This window comes from Saccopteryx bilineata, chromosome 3 (genome assembly GCF_036850765.1).
Source record: "Saccopteryx bilineata isolate mSacBil1 chromosome 3, mSacBil1_pri_phased_curated, whole genome shotgun sequence".
In the NCBI taxonomy this organism is placed as follows: Eukaryota; Metazoa; Chordata; class Mammalia; order Chiroptera; family Emballonuridae; genus Saccopteryx; species Saccopteryx bilineata.
Genome location: NC_089492.1, coordinates 289,694,949 through 289,711,274, shown reverse-complemented (window position 1 = coordinate 289,711,274; position 16,326 = coordinate 289,694,949). Strand labels below are relative to the sequence as shown.

The 16,326-nt window shown below is 60.7% G+C and overlaps 2 protein-coding genes across 2 annotated transcripts; one reads left to right on the top strand and one right to left on the bottom strand.

Annotated features, from left to right (window-relative positions):
• The first annotated feature begins 1,161 nt into the window (after positions 1 to 1,161).
• Positions 1,162 to 2,216, top strand: HES3 (hes family bHLH transcription factor 3). The gene is made up of 3 exons (XM_066265185.1): positions 1,162 to 1,257; positions 1,361 to 1,442; positions 1,837 to 2,216. Exons 1-3 carry the CDS (start codon positions 1,177 to 1,179, stop codon positions 2,214 to 2,216), a joined length of 543 nt encoding a protein of 180 aa, XP_066121282.1. The 5' UTR covers positions 1,162 to 1,176.
• A 3,503-nt stretch (positions 2,217 to 5,719) lies between these two features.
• Positions 5,720 to 15,068, bottom strand: GPR153 (G protein-coupled receptor 153). Its single transcript, XM_066270602.1, has 6 exons — positions 14,907 to 15,068; positions 10,609 to 11,067; positions 9,601 to 10,030; positions 7,692 to 7,884; positions 6,887 to 7,068; positions 5,720 to 6,480 (listed from the first exon to the last, which is right to left on the bottom strand). The coding sequence occupies exons 2-6, from the start codon at positions 10,962 to 10,964 to the stop codon at positions 5,803 to 5,805; spliced, it is 1,839 nt and encodes a 612-aa protein (XP_066126699.1). The 5' UTR covers positions 10,965 to 11,067; positions 14,907 to 15,068; the 3' UTR covers positions 5,720 to 5,802.
• Between the last annotated feature and the right edge of the window lie 1,258 nt (positions 15,069 to 16,326).

Genomic DNA, 16,326 nt, shown 5'->3' with positions numbered 1-16,326 from the left:
CCTCTAAAAGCACAGAATGATGCTTTCTTGGAGGATCAGTGGCCCTCCCCACCCTCACCTCCTATTTGTTGGAACCCGGAGAAGGCCGGTGGGAATAAACTCCCAGGCCTTCCTTGTAAGAGAAAGGGTTCTCAGAGCCTTAGTTGTCCAGCCCAGACAGCCTGAAAGCCAGGGATGGAGGTGGGGAAGGCCGTTCTGACCCTCCCTGACCCGAGGCTGCCTGCCCATCTTCTCCCATGGAAAAGCATGGTACCTAACAGAGACAGAGGGCACCCAAGACCAGGCTGCATCCTGGTGCAGGAGTGCTCCCAGTCCGAGGCCCCAGCGAGGAGGGGGAGGCTGGCTGTGGCCCTGCAGGCGGGCTGCACGCTTTAATGGGACACATGTCACTGTGTGGCCCCCGCAGGCCTGGCCTGTGCCCGGCTTTGAGCGGCCACAGGCAGAAAATCGCTGCATTGTCCCGACGTTAGGGCTGCTAATGCGGCATTGCCAGCAAGGCCAGAGCGTGAAGCCCGCAGAAAGGCCTCGCTGGCGGGTGCGCCCTGCCTCCGCGTCTTCATCAAGCTGGCAGGAGCCCTGTGCTCTGTCATCGTCATTAGTGGGGCTCCAAGCTGCCTGGGCCCATGGGCCCCCCAAATGGGTGCATCCCCTCAAGAACACTGGGACAAGAGCAGCAAAGATTAGGCCAGTAGGCCTGGTGGTGAGTCCCGGAACCTAGGGACACTGGAACAGGACAGGAATGGAAATGAGAGGGGACCCCAGCCTGGGAAAGTGGTGGGGGCATGAGGGATAAAGGAAAGACTGAGAAAGGGTAAAAAGGGTCACTTGGGAGGGGGGGAGGCTAAACCCTGGGCTGTGGGAGGGGGTCTGGCAGAAGGGGGTGGGGAATTTGCGGGTAGGTCCCCTTCTCATCCCCTCCCCCTCAGGGTCCCTGCAGTCCAGGATTGTCTCTTTGACATGTAAACGAATGGCCCTTATAAAGGCTGTGCTGCCTTCCTCGAGGCGCAGATACGACAACATGGGCACTGATCCTGAGACTCGGGGCAGCTCTGGTGGCCCTGTGGGCAGATTCCGAAAGGTCTGGGGTTCTGAAAGGCTCAGGGTGAGGGAGTAAAGGGTGAAAGAGCTGGGCCCTGCCCTATAACAGCTTCTCATCCACAGCTCTCCAAGCCACTGATGGAGAAGAAGCGACGGGCACGCATCAATGTGTCGCTGGAGCAACTCAAGTCATTGCTGGAGAAACACTATTCGCATCAGGTGAGACACAGGGACGCAGTGGTGGTGGTGGGTGATATGATCTCCAGCTTTATATCCTCCAACCCGGGCTCCCCAGCTGAGAGCCCTTTCCACCAACGCACAGATACGGAAACGCAAGTTGGAGAAGGCTGACATACTGGAGCTGAGCGTCAAGTATATGAAAAGCCTTCAGAACTCTGTGCAAGGTAGAGGTGGACCCTAGAGGATTGGGAGAGAAGAGTTGAGGGGGGACCTGGTGGGGTCAGAGCCATGCATAATACAAGGCCAGATAAAGGAGGGAAGGAGGGATGGAGAAGAGAGCCCAGGGCAGTGGGCACCTGGGAGAAGAGGGACCCCGGATTGCTGGTGGAGGGAGGCGTCAAAGGCCTGGCAGGCTGCGGAGTTGTAATCTGAGCAGAAGGTCTGGACCCCGGGGGAGACGTTCAGGTTGCCTCCCCTCTCCTCCCTCCTTCTCCTTTTTCTTTCCGCTCCAATCTTCCCCTTCCCTTTCTCTCTCTTCTCTACAACTCTGCTTTTCTCTTCCCCTCTTCTACTGTCCCCTACCCTCCACATTTCTCCTGTCCGCTCTCCTCTTCCCAGGGTTCTGGTGGGTCTCCAGCGAAGCCGAGAATCCGCCGGGCTTCCGCGGCTGTCTGCCCGTCGTGAGCCAGCTTCTGCGGCACGGAGAGGAGGGTGGCGGCGGCGGCGGCCTGCGCTGCCCCCTGGTGCAAGCGCGCGCGGTTGACAGTACCATGGACAGCGTCAGTCCCGGCACCGAGGTGCCCGTGAGGCGCGGCTCCTGCGCCCCCGCCATTTGGGCCCCTAATCCAACAGCCGCCGGTTCATGGTCCCCGCCACCCCGGCTTCTCCTTCCCGGCAGTCTCCCCGGCCCGTCCACCAGCGTCTCGGCACCGCAGCCGGTGTCTCGCCACTGCGCCGAGAACCCGAGGTCGGGGCTGCACCTGTGGCGGCCCTGGTGAAGCCCAGGCGTGGTCTGCGACTCAAGGGGGCCCCCCTCTGGTCTGCGGGCGCAGAGACAGTTTTAAGCGCGCGGGTACTGACGGCGGGAACCTCAAACGTCCGTCCTGGTCCCGGGGTGAGGGTGGCCAGACGGTGCCGCGTGCCCGCGAACGCAGGGAAATATGTAGAGCCACCGTGGACCCGGGTCTGCGCGCTTAGGTATAATCCACACCCCACCACATCCCCGCCTACTGAGGCTGGACCCGTTCTCTTCTTCTCCCACCTCTAAAGTGGTTGAGAGCGAGTATCCTGGGCTGAGCCTCTTTCCCAGGGCCCCCGGGCGGGCAGCCCGCCCTCGCTCCCGCCCCGCAGCAGCGCCGCGGTGGGAAGGTCGCAGTCGGCAGCGGCGCGGAGCAGACCCCTCGCAGCGAGGAGAATCGCTGCCCCGCCCCGGTCCATTCAACCGGCTGGGGACGCCCGGTTCCCACCGGCACAAAGCACGACGGGCCCGCCTCGCAGGCCGAGGGCCCCCTGGCCACCCCCACCTTTAAACTCTTCGGCTTCCACGGATCCCCACCCCTTCCTCACGCAGCGCTGCACCCCCGCCGCTTGCGCGCGCTCCAAGGCCTGCCCCTCTAAGCCGCACGTCCCCGAGCTGCCGCTGCTCCGCAGCCTTCTCGGAGCTCTGGCCTCGCGCCGCGAGATGCTCCTCCCATCTCCCCGCCCACCAGACGCTCGGCCGGGCGCACCGTCACCCCAGTTAAGAGTTTTTCTTCTTTTCTTGGGAAAAGCTCCAGCCCCGCAGAGCCCCGCCTCCGGACTCCTGGGAGCCTACGACCATCGACAGCCCTCGGAGCGCTGGGTACCTTTTTTGGGGGGTCCCAGCACACGAGGAGGAGCCTGGGGTGGGGGCGGGATAGGGTTCTCGCTCTGTGCCCAGGAAGAGATTTCAGCCCTTCCTCCCACCAGCCTGAAATTAAGAATAAAGACAGCTCGAACCTATGAAATGGGTATGAAGATACTACGAAAGTTCATATCACCCGCCACCACGACGCCTACTTAAATGCGCCTTTTTGAACTACACATACCGACTTTATATAAAATATGGCTCGTTTTGGGATGCCCCTTTCTCGCTCGTGTGCTAAACCTGTACTGGCCAGATTGCAGGGAGAGGGAGGCCCGGCGCCTCCACCTCACCCAGCAGGTTCTCCGGAGCGCAGACAGGGGCGGAGGCGGGGTCAGGGCTGTGGCGGTTTGGGGGCTGCCTGTTGGGTCTCAGCTTCCAGCCAGAGGTGTGGGTAGTGGCTCTAGTCTCTCTTCCGGCCGCCGGGTGGCGATCTCGCACCGCAGTCCCAGGGCTGAACTTCCAAATTCCAGCCCGGGCCAGCCCGGCTGGTCATTTGGCACAACAGGTCCGAGGTCCCTGGCTCCAACTGCCCTCTGCCTTCTTGCCCTCCTCAATCAACCTCACAGGGGCTAGCGGCTCCTGAAGCCGTCGCCGGGAAGAGGCTTCTTCTGCTATTAGGACCTTGGTGCCTACCGCACTGCTACAGAACCGTCAGATTCTCTGGGTGAGGCCATGACAAAGGAAAAGGGCAAGTCCACCCCAAAGAAATAGCACACTAGTACAGGAACTTGGGCCCCAGGGCGAGAGACATTGGGGGCAGCTGGCCAGGCAGGGATGCTGTTAGATTCTGTGAAAGTGTTGACATGAAACCAGCCTAGAAATGCTAGGTGCAAATCATAGGAAGTTTTTTATTGGATTCTGTACAGAAATGTTCCGTTGTCAAAAACAAAACAAAACAAAAAACTACAAACGGATCTCTGGCTTTGAGCTAGGAGGTGGTATGAAGACAAGAACTCCCTCCCCACTAAGCCCAGGGTCAAGCTACTTGTCAATGCAGCAGATGGGCCTGGAGGCTGAGACAAGTGTGAAAGGGAGCCCCAGGCCCCTGGGGCGTCCACTTGGGGACCTCCTTTCACTTTATTTTTGTAAAAACCAGGACTAGAGGGACTTCCAGATACCCTGTCCCCCTGCGAGTATTGCCATTGGATATGAAATAGAGTGAAAACCCAAGGTGACAAATGGGCCAGCCTGAGGGGGGACAGTAGCTAGCTGATGACCTCATGACATGTCGGTCCCTGAAGGCACAGCAGTACTGGCCAGGATGGACTGCAGTTCCCTGCCTTGCTCATCCCCAAGGTTACCCCACAGCCAGGGGCTTCAGGGGCCTCTGAAAAAAAGATGGAGCCAGGCAGTTCATTCTCCCCCCTTCCAGTGGCCTCTTCTGGGGCTGGGACCTAGTCCAGGGGGTGAGGAGAAGTGCTTGGCCACTGGAGGGGCAGAGGCAGAGGGGGAGGAGACAGTGTGCAGGCAGGCTTCCTACTAGCCCTGGACCTACTGCGGAGCTTCCTGTTTGGAGGCAGTGCCTGGAGGCAGGGGTCAGGAAGAGTCAGCCTCTGTACTTACTTGTCCCTCCGACTCAAGGTTACAGCCTTTCCTGGGCCTCTCCATAGCCTGTCTAGCGGCTTCCCCGACAGAAGACTCAGCAGGCTCCTCCCCAGGGCCCATGCCAAAGCCCAATCCTGCAAAGGGTTTGCCAGGAAGGAAAGCAAAGAAGAGCCTTTCCCACAGGGTTGGGGAGGACCCTCGCTAGAAACCAGGCCTTAAACCCAGGCCGGGGGAGGTTCTGTGGGCCAGGATCCCTTCTAACCAGACCTGCAGGGTAGGAGATGAGGCCTGGGTGGGCACTAGAATCAGGAAGCCCACTCCTTTGCTTCAGTCCTTCCTACTATGTACCCACAACCTTCATGGTGGGAGTCACAGAGGTGGCTGACGTGGTGGGCAGTAATGGGGCAAGGGGTTATGTAGTGACAATGGTCATGGTGCCAAAGTGTTGTGCTTTAGTTGGGGTGTGGAGTAAATTCCCGAGCTGGCCAGGGGCACTGAGAGTAGGAAGTCTCAGGCCTGGGGCCATGCCAGGCCACACACTGAAGAATGATCTCCACAAAAGACCCAGGGAGGGCCCTAGACTACCTTTCAGGCCCTAGCCACTCCAGGGCACTCGGACCAGCAGACTTCTTCAGTCCTGAGAGTTAACATGGTTACCTGCTCATCACAGGTGGAGAATCAGCGGCAGAATGGGTCAGCAGGTAGACCCTGCTTTGAAAACTTGTTTGGGCTCCGAAGACCCCTGTGCTTAGAGACCCTCTGTACCCCACCGCCTGAGATGAGGCAGTTCTAGTGCAGAGTGGAAAGCCGGGTGTAGTCTGGTGGCACCCCTTTTGTAGAGCTGGGCTTTGTTCCGTCTGGTGGTGGCCCTGTTCCCGGGTTCGCCCACCCCGGCCCAGTGGTCCCGGTCCCGGAGCTGGGAATGTGCAGAGCCAGTCTTGACCCAATCCCACCCTCACTGTGTGTGCCCCAGAGATGATGTGGCTAGCACAATCGTCCAGGCCAGCTGTCGCCCCTAGGCAATGCCTGCTTCCCTGGGCGACAACGCTGTGCCCTGCCGCCCAGGTGGGGCTGGCGCACGTACCGGTGCCTTGGCGGACTCAGTGCGGCCGGGTCCCGTGGCATCTCTGGGGCTTTGGCCCTGCGGGTGACCCCTAGGTCGCGGAGCCCAGCGAGTCCGAGTGCAGCGTGACGTAGCCTGAGGACTCCGACGGCGAGCTCAGGAAGCTGCTGGTGCTGCCGCCGCCCGCGCCCGCCGCACGGAGGCCCGCGGGCTCGCCCCACGACGCGCTCAGAGCCGTCCGCAGGGAGCGGGCGTGCGCATGCGCGGACGAGCGCGGCCCGGGACTCCGCGGCGCGCCGGCACCGGCAGGGGGCGCCGCGTCCTCGGCGGGCTGGGCGTGGCCGGCGGCGTCGGGGCCGCGCGCGGGGAAGAGCGCCGGCGGGGCGGGCGGGCGGCGCAGGGCCTGCGGCTCGCGCTCGAAGGCGGTCAGGGCGAAGGCGTCGGGCAGCAGCGAGGCCGAGGCGGAGCGGGCGCCCGGGCCGGGACGGTGGCGCGGGCTGCTGGGGGGCGAGGTGCGGGAGCGGCGCGGGCCGCCGTCCAGGGCCAGAGGGCGCAGCGACAACAGGCTCTCGGCCGAGCGGCGGCGCGGGCGGAACGGGGGCGCCTCCTCCGCGAAGGCCAGCAGGCTGTCGCGGCGCCGGGCGGGCCCGGCAGGCAGCACCAGGGCGGCCAGGTCCTCGCCGGAACCCCAGCGCGGCAGGAAGGCGGGCAGCGGGACGCTGGCCCACAGGTCCGCATCGTCTTGAGAGAAGCGTCGCGTGGGCGGCACCTGTCAGGAACGGCGGGGTTAACCTGGGCTGCCCTCCTGGAAAACAGGGACCCATGCGTCCCCACGCGGGCGGCTTGTGGGTCAGCAACGACATATGGGGCGGAGCACCCTGGTTCTCTTAAGGGTTCGTGTCGATCTTCGAGTCTAAGTGTTGTCATCTGTATCGTGGGTGGTTGGGGAGAAGATCCCTTGAGTGGGGTGCTGAGCCCCAAGAATATAACAGGCGTCAGATGGGCCACTCTCCCAGAGCATATGGGAACACGAGGATAAGGACTGGGGGACCCCAGCTGCACAGGCTCCGAGCCTGGCCCTGAAACAAACTCAGAGGGGGAAGGTCTGGGAAAGGTTGATGGCAGCCCCCGCCACTGCCCCAGCGCACACATTCGCAGCCCTGCCCTTCCCCTACCTGCAGGTACTGCATCTTGTCCTCTTGCAAGGGCCCCAGCGGGTAGAACTGGGGCAGGCCCCCCTCTAGGGACAGCTCATAGTTGGCCATCCTGTCCAGGGCCACAAAGTCACCCCCATAGCTGTAGTCAAGGGAGCGCTCCAGCATCAGGTCCGGGGGCATGCCACCCTCCAGGCTGGTATCTGCAGGGTGGAGCAGAAATTCAGGGCCATAGAAACTTGGGGGCATCAGCGAGTGAGCTCAGGGACCCCCATCAGGCATGCACAGGGCAAAGGGCTGGTTAGTGGAAAAAGAGAAAGGGCAGGTCCTGGGTTTAGATTCTGGCTCTGCCACATTTTAGCTGTGGGATCAGGGAAGGTCACACACTGAGCCAGTTGCCTCGTCAACGGGGGTACGACCTAAGGTTACCTCATGAACTTAGGGGGGAATTAATGCACCCAAAGGGCTGACAGTGCCTGGCATGTAGCAAGATTAAAGCTTAGGATACCACTGTCATTGCTTGGGGAGAGGAGACCTGGATCTGCAGGAGCCACTGGGGACCCTAAGGTAGGACGCTTGGAACACATGCAGTCTGGCATCCACAGCTACTTTCTGGGACAGTCAAGTGGGAGAGAATGCCCTATGGGACACTTGGGTCCCTTAGGGATTCAAGCACATTTGGGGGTAATACAAGTGGTGTCTAGCAATTGACAATGGGTTCACCTCAGTGCCATGGGGTGGTCACCTTACAACTGTTATCCCAATGACTCTAGTGACCTCACCCAGGGGTCCCTCTCCTCAGGGGCCACTCTCCGGGAATCCTCACCATCGTCTGAATCCTCATCATTGGACATGAGGGCCATGCACTTCTCCCAGATGGCCTTGAGGTCGGCACGGTAGCGGTCGCAGGCCCAGAGGAATATGGGCAGCAAGAGGGCCTGGGTCACTGAGCACCACAGCATACAGAGCGCCATCCAGGGCGCCGAGGCGTCTGCCCGCAGGCTGCTGAAGCTTACCACCTGTGGGCACAGTGCTCAGCCTGGCACCCAGCAGGACCCCCAACACATAGCTTCCCCTCCCAGACTCAGTTCTCCCGTCTAGAATGCAGGTCTGACTGCCCACCTGCCGGAGGACAGGAGGTGAAGGCAGACAGAACTCTAGGCTCTAGGGCAGGAGAGAGCCCGAGTGTGAGGGTAGAAGTCGCTGCCCACTGAGAACTCCTGGCTGCTGAGATAAAGTCATGGCCCTGAGTGCACATGGCCCTTTGTAGTGTACCAGGAGGTACTGGGCATATCTACCTTCATGTTACCCTCATGACTGCCTGAGGACAGAGATGGGAGCATGGATTACCACCCCCTTTAGGGGAAGAGGAAACAGGCTTGGAGAACCAGGTCCCAGTTCAGGGACCATTCTGCCCTTTTCACTTCTGCATGGCCAGTGGCCTCCTTGGCCCTGTCCCTACTCTGGGGTCTAGGCCTTGAACCGCAGAGATGGAGAATCAGAGCAATTTCTGAGGATCAGAGGGCCCAGCCAGGTGGCCTTTGGGTCACCGTACAGGGTACCTCATTCCTCCTCATCTACTCACCCGCCCAGAGTGATATTTTGATATTCCCCCATCAGAGAGGAAGAGGGTCTGACACAGATATAACGTGGTCCTGCCACGCAAGCTGCATGCCCCTCAGAAACGTGCTGAACTTCTCGGGGGCTCAGTTTCTTCATCTGTGAAATGGGCCAAGAACACCCCACTGGGTGAAGCCAAAGGTCCAGACACTGTACCAGGCCTGCAGCACAAAATGGGCTCCACAAATGGTACCCCCTTTCCAGCCTTAAAGAGAAGCTGGGGGCAATTTCATACACACTCCTTCCCTCCCTCAGCATAGGGATGAGGAATGCCGGGTCCCACTGTACACAGGAGGACCCCATACCTAGGGGGTACTGGACCTACCGAAAGTGGAGCAAGAGTGGCTAGGGGCTGTGTCCCTGACCATGAGGCTGCCACCCCACCCGTCACCTTCTTGAACATGTCTTACAATGTCTTCAAGGACACAGCCCTACCCAGCTGCTTGGGTGAAACCTCGGGCTGGTCCCTGTCCCTACAACCCTCTTTATCCAGCTACAGGCCCTTCAGGAGGCAGGGCTAGAGACCCATGGGTGGCAAGCCTTGGCTACTGGGTCCAGACTTCATTCTCAGGCCAGACCCAGGCTCATGGGCAGGACCCCTTGCTGGACTTTGGCCCCTGTTGGCAGGGCCTTCCTCAGAGCAGCCCTCACCTTGACCTTCCTCAGCCCCTGAGATCAAGTCACTCCCCAACAGACATTCAAAACCTGCCCTGCCTTCTACTTCAGGACCAAAGACAGCTCTGCCACACTCTGTACATCCTAGGACCTGGACCCAACAGGGAGCCTGTGGGCACGTTACCCCACCGGCCACACCCTCTGTACTGAATGGGCCTCATTCAGGTAAGGAAGTCCCCTGCAATGTGGCAGAAAGACCCTACCTGGCTGTGAAGTTACCTGAGGTGAGTGCAAGTCCCACCACGACTGCCCTGACTTAGGGTTATTTACCTCTCTGAACCTTGGTTTCCAAGCCTGTAAAATGGGGATGCAGGGAATGCCACCCTCAAAGGACTGGGGATAAGGATTCAACTGCGTAATGCCAGCACTGCACCTGCCCCAGGGCTGTCCCAGAGCCCACAACTCCTGACAGGCTCCCCGCAGCCAACCGGCTCACCCACCAGCACAGGGAAACCCATGAGGCAGTCGTAGATGAAAACGATGGTGGCCACCAGGCCCGTGATCTGCAGCGAGGTCTTGGCGGGCTCGGAGCCATCGATGGAGGAGCGGCGCTTGCCCTCTGCGTCCTCAACCACGATGGTGGGCACTGTGAAGGCCCGGCGGTCCGCCCGGCGCCCTGCCCGCACAGCCAGCGTCTGGAAAAGGGAGATGGCTGTGCAGACCACGCCCATGGCCACGCTGCCTCCCACAAGGAGCAGGAAGCATACGCCAAAGCCCAGGCCAATCTCAGCCACGATGAAGCGGCAGCCGTGGGTGTAGAAGCGCTCGCTCGTGTCGTGCCAGCCAACAGCGGGCAGAGCCGAAAGGATGAAAGACACCATCCAGATGCCCATGACTGTGTGCACCGCCTGCTTCTTGGCATTGCTCAGCCTGAAATGGGGTGGGGGTAGGACAGAGGGACCCAGGGTCACTCACAGAGTCTGCCCAGGTCCCTGGGGACCTGCAGAGGATTCCCAACGGCCCTGGCCCCCAGGACATTACAGGCATGCCACAACAAGCATTGGGGCTTTGTCCCTTGCACCAGAGACACTCGTACACATTGTCACACAACCTCTGATCAAGCATTTCCTTAAAAATTTTTATTTAGAAATTTAATTTAATGGGGTGACATGGATCAGTAAGAGTACATAGGTTTCAGGTGAACATCTCTATAGCATTTGAGCTCTTGCTTATGTTGTGTGTCCGTCACCCAAAAGCATGTCTGCCCTGGACACTGCATACCCACGCATCCTAACGTGTGCAGCCCCGCTGCCCAGAGCAGCCCCTCCTGAGCCTCCCTGCCCTCCCCCAGCACAACACAGGTGTGGTACCCCACGTGGGGCATGCCAGCACACCAAGGGCCTCATGCACATCAGTACACCGGGTGGTCTTTGTGTCCATGCCCACGGGTGCCCCCCTCCAAGAGCAGCAGGCATTCAAGTGGACACGTGCACATGCCGGGAGCTCACCGGTAGTTGACCGGCCAGCGAACCATCCACATGCGGTGGTAGGACAGGGAGGTGACCGAGAAGCAGGTGGCCAAGGTGAGCGTGTAGAAGGTGGAGACGAAAACTTTGCAGAGGCTCTCGTTCCACTCGTAGTCGGGGCGCTGCCGCCGCAGCTGCACCACTGCATAAGTGGCAATGGGCACTGCCACGTTGAGCATGTGGGTGGCTGCGAGCGTGCACAGCAGGAACTCCAGGGGCTTCCACTTCTTCTGCTTGGCACCCACGCTGAGAATGCCCCAGGCGTTGGCCAGCAGGGAGAGGCCTCCACACGCCAGCCAGCCCACGGCACTGCCAGGCGGCCGCCGCTCATCACTCATGGTGCAGGCAGGAGCTGGCAGGCAGCTCGGGCATCCTCCTGGGAGCCAGGCCTCAGCTCCAAGCAGCAGTCCTCACACCTAGGGGGCCGGGGACCATGAACATCTGCAGTGGGGGAGAAGCCAGTGAATATTCAGTGACAACCCCTCTGGCTACAGCATGGGGCTCCTGAGAGTGAGAGATGGAGAGGTTCCCCCACTGTGCCATCACCTGTCTGGTCTGGGTTTGGGATGGCTGCTTCACTCTCCTCTCTGGGACCTCTTGCCCATGTCCCTGGCACCCCAAGGAATGTACACGGGGTGTCTAACAATGTAAGGGCATATTTCATCACTTCCAGCCATTTCTGGTCAAAGCATGAAATCTGGGCTTCTTTCCAAACCACCTGCACCCTCAGGGAACCAGCCAGGTTGGGCCCAGATGGGCCTTCTGGCCTTGTGTGTGCCATGGCCCTGGCACCTCCTCACCCGCCAACATCCTCAAATCCTAGGACAGCCACTGCAAGTCTTCCCCAGGCACTTGGGAGCCCTCACCCTAATCTGTCCCACTTCACTTGGCAAAAGGAGGATGTGCCCGGGAGGGTGAGTCTCCCAACCCTCCACTGTGAGGAAGGGTGACCTGGTGACCACTTTCACACCACCCTGGGACAGGGCTGCCTGCTGTGCCCAGGTGAGTCCCCAGAGGGCCCCCCCCATACTATTACAGGCTCCAGCATTCTAGCTGTGTGGTTCGAGCAAGCTCCCTGCGCCCATGTTCTACACTGTAATGGGACAATGATACTCCCTCCAGGGAGAGGCTGGGGTGGGCGGGTCTTACACACAGTGGGTGCTCTGGGTGGTGGTCAGTGGTACGCTGCAGATGCCTTGGGCACCGCCCAGGGACCAGACCTTGACCCAAGGAGGAACTATTGACAGCCTGTGAACACAGGATGCTGGGCAGGAGGTGCACGTTGGGGAGGCACCCTATCCCGCTGGAGGGCAGTACGGTGAGTCCTCCCTCCCCCTGCCCAGCCAGCAGCCCTCAGCTGCCTCCTGTGGGGAGCGGTGTCCTGTCCCTCTGATCTCTGATGTGAGGCCCCGATGACAGGCCCCTCTGCCACAGCTGGAGCGGGCAGTGTGGGGAGATGCATATGCCAAGTGCAGGCCCACAGTGTGCTCTGTCTACACTTGCACCTTCTCACCTCGAAGCCGTTTAGGCTCACTGGCTGCACTTCTGCCCCAACACTTATGGGGGCCCACAGTACCAGAGAGCCACGTGATCCCCCAGGGACTGTTCCAGCTCGGGACGGACAGGCCACTGCAGGACCCTGGCACTCAGGCAGAGGACACACACTGCCCACATGGCCAGGCCCCTATGCTGGTCTTGTCTAAAGTTCTTTTTGGTCTGTGACCTGACCCCCCCTCCCCCAGGACACCGAGGGACCTCTGAGGGATGTGCTTCATTCATCTTCGTGACTCTGTTGTGCACCTGCCCAGACCCCTGGCTCAGGGGAGGAGTCCATTCTGGGAACACCAGTGCCCCTTGCCTCCTAAGGAGCTTGGGGGACTTCAGGGGGCAGGGACTTCCTTCTCAAACATGAGGCTTCTACTTGCAGAATGGCCTTCCCTGCTCCACCCCAAACCCAGTGTGGGAGGGGGGTGGCCCTGTCGGAACTTCCAACTAGCCATTCCCGAGTCCGGCAAACCTCCTTGACCTCAGCATACAGAGGCCACACAGTGTGGGCTAAGAGTTGCTTGAGTCCAGCTCCAGCTCCCTACCCATTACCTGGCACAGCCGAGCTTTGGTTTTCTTATCTGTAAGCTGGACATGATAGCCCTTTCCTTGAAAAGCATTGTGGGTAGTCAGTAAGCTATGCCAAGGAAAGTGCTTAGAATGGAGCCGGACACACAGTAATCGCTCAATAGATACTTGCCTCATAGATGTCTGTCCTAAGGCCCTCCCAGCTCACGGAGCTATGCTGTGTCTTAAGGACTAAGACACTGGGCTTGCAGGTGTGGGTGACTTCAGATCTGCAGGCAGACACACAGTCTCCCCACCCAGCACTTGGGAACAGCCCAACTTTGGGGGTGAGAAGGCCATAGGGCTGTCCCCAGCTGTGTGGGATGCCTGGTGGGGGTCCAGAGTGGGCAGAGTGTGTGTGCTCCTGCACTCCAGAGGCTGCAGATGCCAGTGATCTCCGAGTTACCAAATAGGAAACTAGATTCGGCACGCACCTGGTGGGCCGGCACTCTTCCCCTTCCCTGCCTGCACTGGGCCGCCTCGGTCAGCAGATTGGGAGGCCTTCCCTGAGATGCCCAAAGCAGGTTGTCTGACACCTGTGACCCTGGGGCTGGGTGTTGGGGAAGGAGCCATACCCCGCCGGCACAGGCACAGGCCTTCACGTGCCAGGTGATCCCCTCCACCAGCATTAACGGCGCCTTGCTGCAGGGCGGGGCTTTAGGTCTGCAGGCAGGGGAACCTGCCCTGTGGGGGAAAGGAGGAAGCATCCTCCTGTGAACAGGCATTCGCCCTCCACTCCGTGGTGAGCACCCTAGTGATTCTGTGTCCTGGATAATGTCATCATCCTCATTTTATAGGTGGTCAAGCAGAGGCAGAGAAAAGTAAAGCCATTTGCCCAAGCTAGTATGTGACCGAGTGAGGATCCAAAGTCCATCTGCCTGACAAAAATATCCTGGGCTCTCAAACCCCAAAATGCTTGGGAACAAGGCTTTTTTTGTTTCTCGAGTTAAATGGTCTTTCTGAGCCTTTTACGGCTGCAGGGTGGGTCCCACTGTCCCCAGACTGCAGAGGGGAACACCACAGCTTGGAGCCCAGTGCAAAACAGGGAGGGAAGTGTGAAGGCCAGTTTGGGGCCAGGACTCCTGAGCGTGGTGATCCTGGGATGGGAGACAAATGAATGTCCCAAGAGTGAGGGTGGGGAGAGTTACCAAGATCTCCAGATTCAGAGTGTCTCTGTGGGAACAGGGAGTCCCCCTTCCTCCAGGATGGTGACCACAGATCACACACCTGCTGCTCTTTCTCCACCACAGCGGATACTTAGGGCCAGATCCCAGGCTGGGATCCCTCCAGTGGGGTCCGCACCCAGGGCGTCACCACCCCCAACTGGGAAGTTTCTCCTGCATCACACTCAAAGCACCCCTAGAGCATTTCAGGACGGAAATCGCCCCCTCCATGTCCAAGGGCAGGCGACAGACAAATGTGCGTGACAGACTTGAGACCGACCAGCCCAGAAGACACCCTCTGCAAGGTCTGCGGGAGGGTCCCTGAGTGACGTCACGGCCTCCGGCCAATGATGTCGCGTGGCCCCAGGGCTCCATTGCGCAACAAAGAAGACCCAGAACTTGAAAGGATTCCCCGGGGCTTGGTCAGCGGCCCTGGGCTGCTCTCCGACCGCGTCGCGGGCTGTTGGTCCGGCCCGCAAGGCTCCGCCTGCCGCCGCCCAGGATCGTACCGAGGCGCCTCCGCATCTCCGGCACGCCCCCTACTTCCGCGGTCCTCACTCCTCCATGTTCAGATCCCCCCCGCACGACCCATTGCGACCCCGCCTGCCAGTCCAACCCACAGCGGGCCCCTCAGCCCTGCCCAGCCCCGAGGGCGCGCCCAAGTGACGGCCAGAGAGCCGGACGCAGGTGGGACTGCGGTCCCCAGATGCCCCTACGGCCTCCGCTGGACAGGGGTAAGGACCCCACCCAGAATGGCCATGCCCACCCCTTGCAAGCAAGACCCCAGGGCGGCGCTGCTAAGTCCGGAGGCTGTGGGACAAAGGAAGGGGCCAGCCCCGGGGAAGTTACCCCGAAGGTCCCCAAGTTTGGGAGGGTGCGCAGCCCCAAGCAGTGCCCAAGGCCCCTCGGACAGACGCCGCGACCACAGACGCGACAGCCCCTCCCCACCCAGAGTCCTTCTGCCCGCCCGCCCGCCAGCCCCCGAGCCAGGGCGGCTGCGCTCACCCAGCGTTCAGGCGCCCACAGCTCTTGCTCGCTGCTCCCGCCTCCCGCTCCGGCTCCCGTGCCCCTGGACCGAGGGCAGGCCGCCGGGGACAGCAGGAATGGCTGGCGGTGGAGCGGCCCGAGGGCCGGAGCATCCTGGCGGCGGCCGCCCGTGGCTGGAGCGTTCCGCTCAGCTCGGCTCGACGCGGCCCCGCCGCCCCTCCCTCCCGTTCTCCCTCCCTGCGCGCGCCGCCGTCACCGCCGCGCTCCGCTCCCGCCTCTCGGCTGGCTGCGCTCCGCGGGCGGGGGGCGGAGCAGGACGCATGCCTCCGCGCCCCCAAACCCCGGAGGCGCGGCCAGCCGCGTTGGTCTGTCGGAGCGTCTGTGGTTCCGCGGTGCGTCCCCAGATCCGCCGCGGGGCGAAAGGCGCCCTAGAGAGGGCAGCGCCTGGGCTAAATATACTGCGGCCCATCGCGGCCATCCTCGGTCGGTCCACACTCCCGACGCTAACCCCGACCCCCCTGGGGGGCGACCCAGGCCGGGAGCCAAGAGGTCCTGGGACAGGAATGGACAGTGAGAACCTCGGACCAGGGGTGGGAGGTTCAGGGAGACCTTCCCGGAAGAGGCCACATCTAAGGTGAACAGTGGAGTGGACACAGAAAACAGCAGGTGGTGGCGGGGACGGGGTGGGGGGCAGGGACTGAGAACAAGCAACTTCTAGGAACTGGGAAGTCATTCTGGTCAAGCACTGGTGGAGAGAGAGGCGAGTTTGAGCCAGCTAAGGATTCAGACTTTTTTTTTTTATTATTCATTTTAGAGAGGAGAGGGAGAGACAAGAGAGAGAGAGAGAGAGAGAGAGAGGAGAGAGAGAGAAGTGGGGGAGGAGCTGGCAGCATCAACTCCCATATGTGCCTTGACCAGGCAAGCTCAGGGTTTCAAACTGGCGACCTCAGCATTTCCAGGTCGACGCTTTATCCACTGCGCCACCACAGGTCTATCTTTGGGCATTAGGAATTCACTGTGAGAGTCAAATGAATCCACCAGGGGCTACCAGATGGTTGCCCCTTCCCTGCTGAGGCTCAGAAATGTTCTTTCAAGCTGGGACCACGACCACACAGCTGGGAGAGACCATGAGCTGTGACTAGCACCGCTGACCCTCTCCTTTCCATCCTCCTCAGGAGCTCCCCCATTAGCTGTCATCCATAGGCTGGGGGATGTCTGGGGCGGGAACCTGTTAGTCCCCCTGATAGGGGCCTCTGGCGACCGCTTGAGTCACAAGACTGGCATCTTGGCCTCTTACCCAGGCAGAGGATCCTACCTGCCTCTTTCAGGAAACCTGTGACCACTCATACCCTGGGCACAAGGCCTGCGGAGTCACTCTGGACTGCCCAGTCCCCTACCACCCTGCCTATGCAGCTGGGAAGTGGTCCTGTGTCTAAAG

Bases quoted from the DNA above. Each gene is read 5' to 3' on its own strand.
- HES3 (XM_066265185.1), top strand. From the start codon at position 1,177: ATGGAGAAGAAGCGACGGGCACGCATCAATGTGTCGCTGGAGCAACTC. The intron at 1,258-1,360 runs GTGAGACACAGG...ACCAACGCACAG, and splicing joins AGAAACACTATTCGCATCAG to ATACGGAAACGCAAGTTGGA. The intron at 1,443-1,836 runs GTAGAGGTGGAC...TCCTCTTCCCAG, and splicing joins CCTTCAGAACTCTGTGCAAG to GGTTCTGGTGGGTCTCCAGC.
- GPR153 (XM_066270602.1), bottom strand. From the start codon at position 10,964: ATGAGTGATGAGCGGCGGCCGCCTGGCAGTGCCGTGGGCTGGCTGGCG. The intron at 7,885-9,600 runs GTGGGTGAGCCG...CTGTGCCCACAG, and splicing joins TCATGGGTTTCCCTGTGCTG to GTGGTAAGCTTCAGCAGCCT. The intron at 6,481-6,886 runs GTAGGGGAAGGG...CGTTCCTGACAG, and splicing joins ACAAGATGCAGTACCTGCAG to GTGCCGCCCACGCGACGCTT.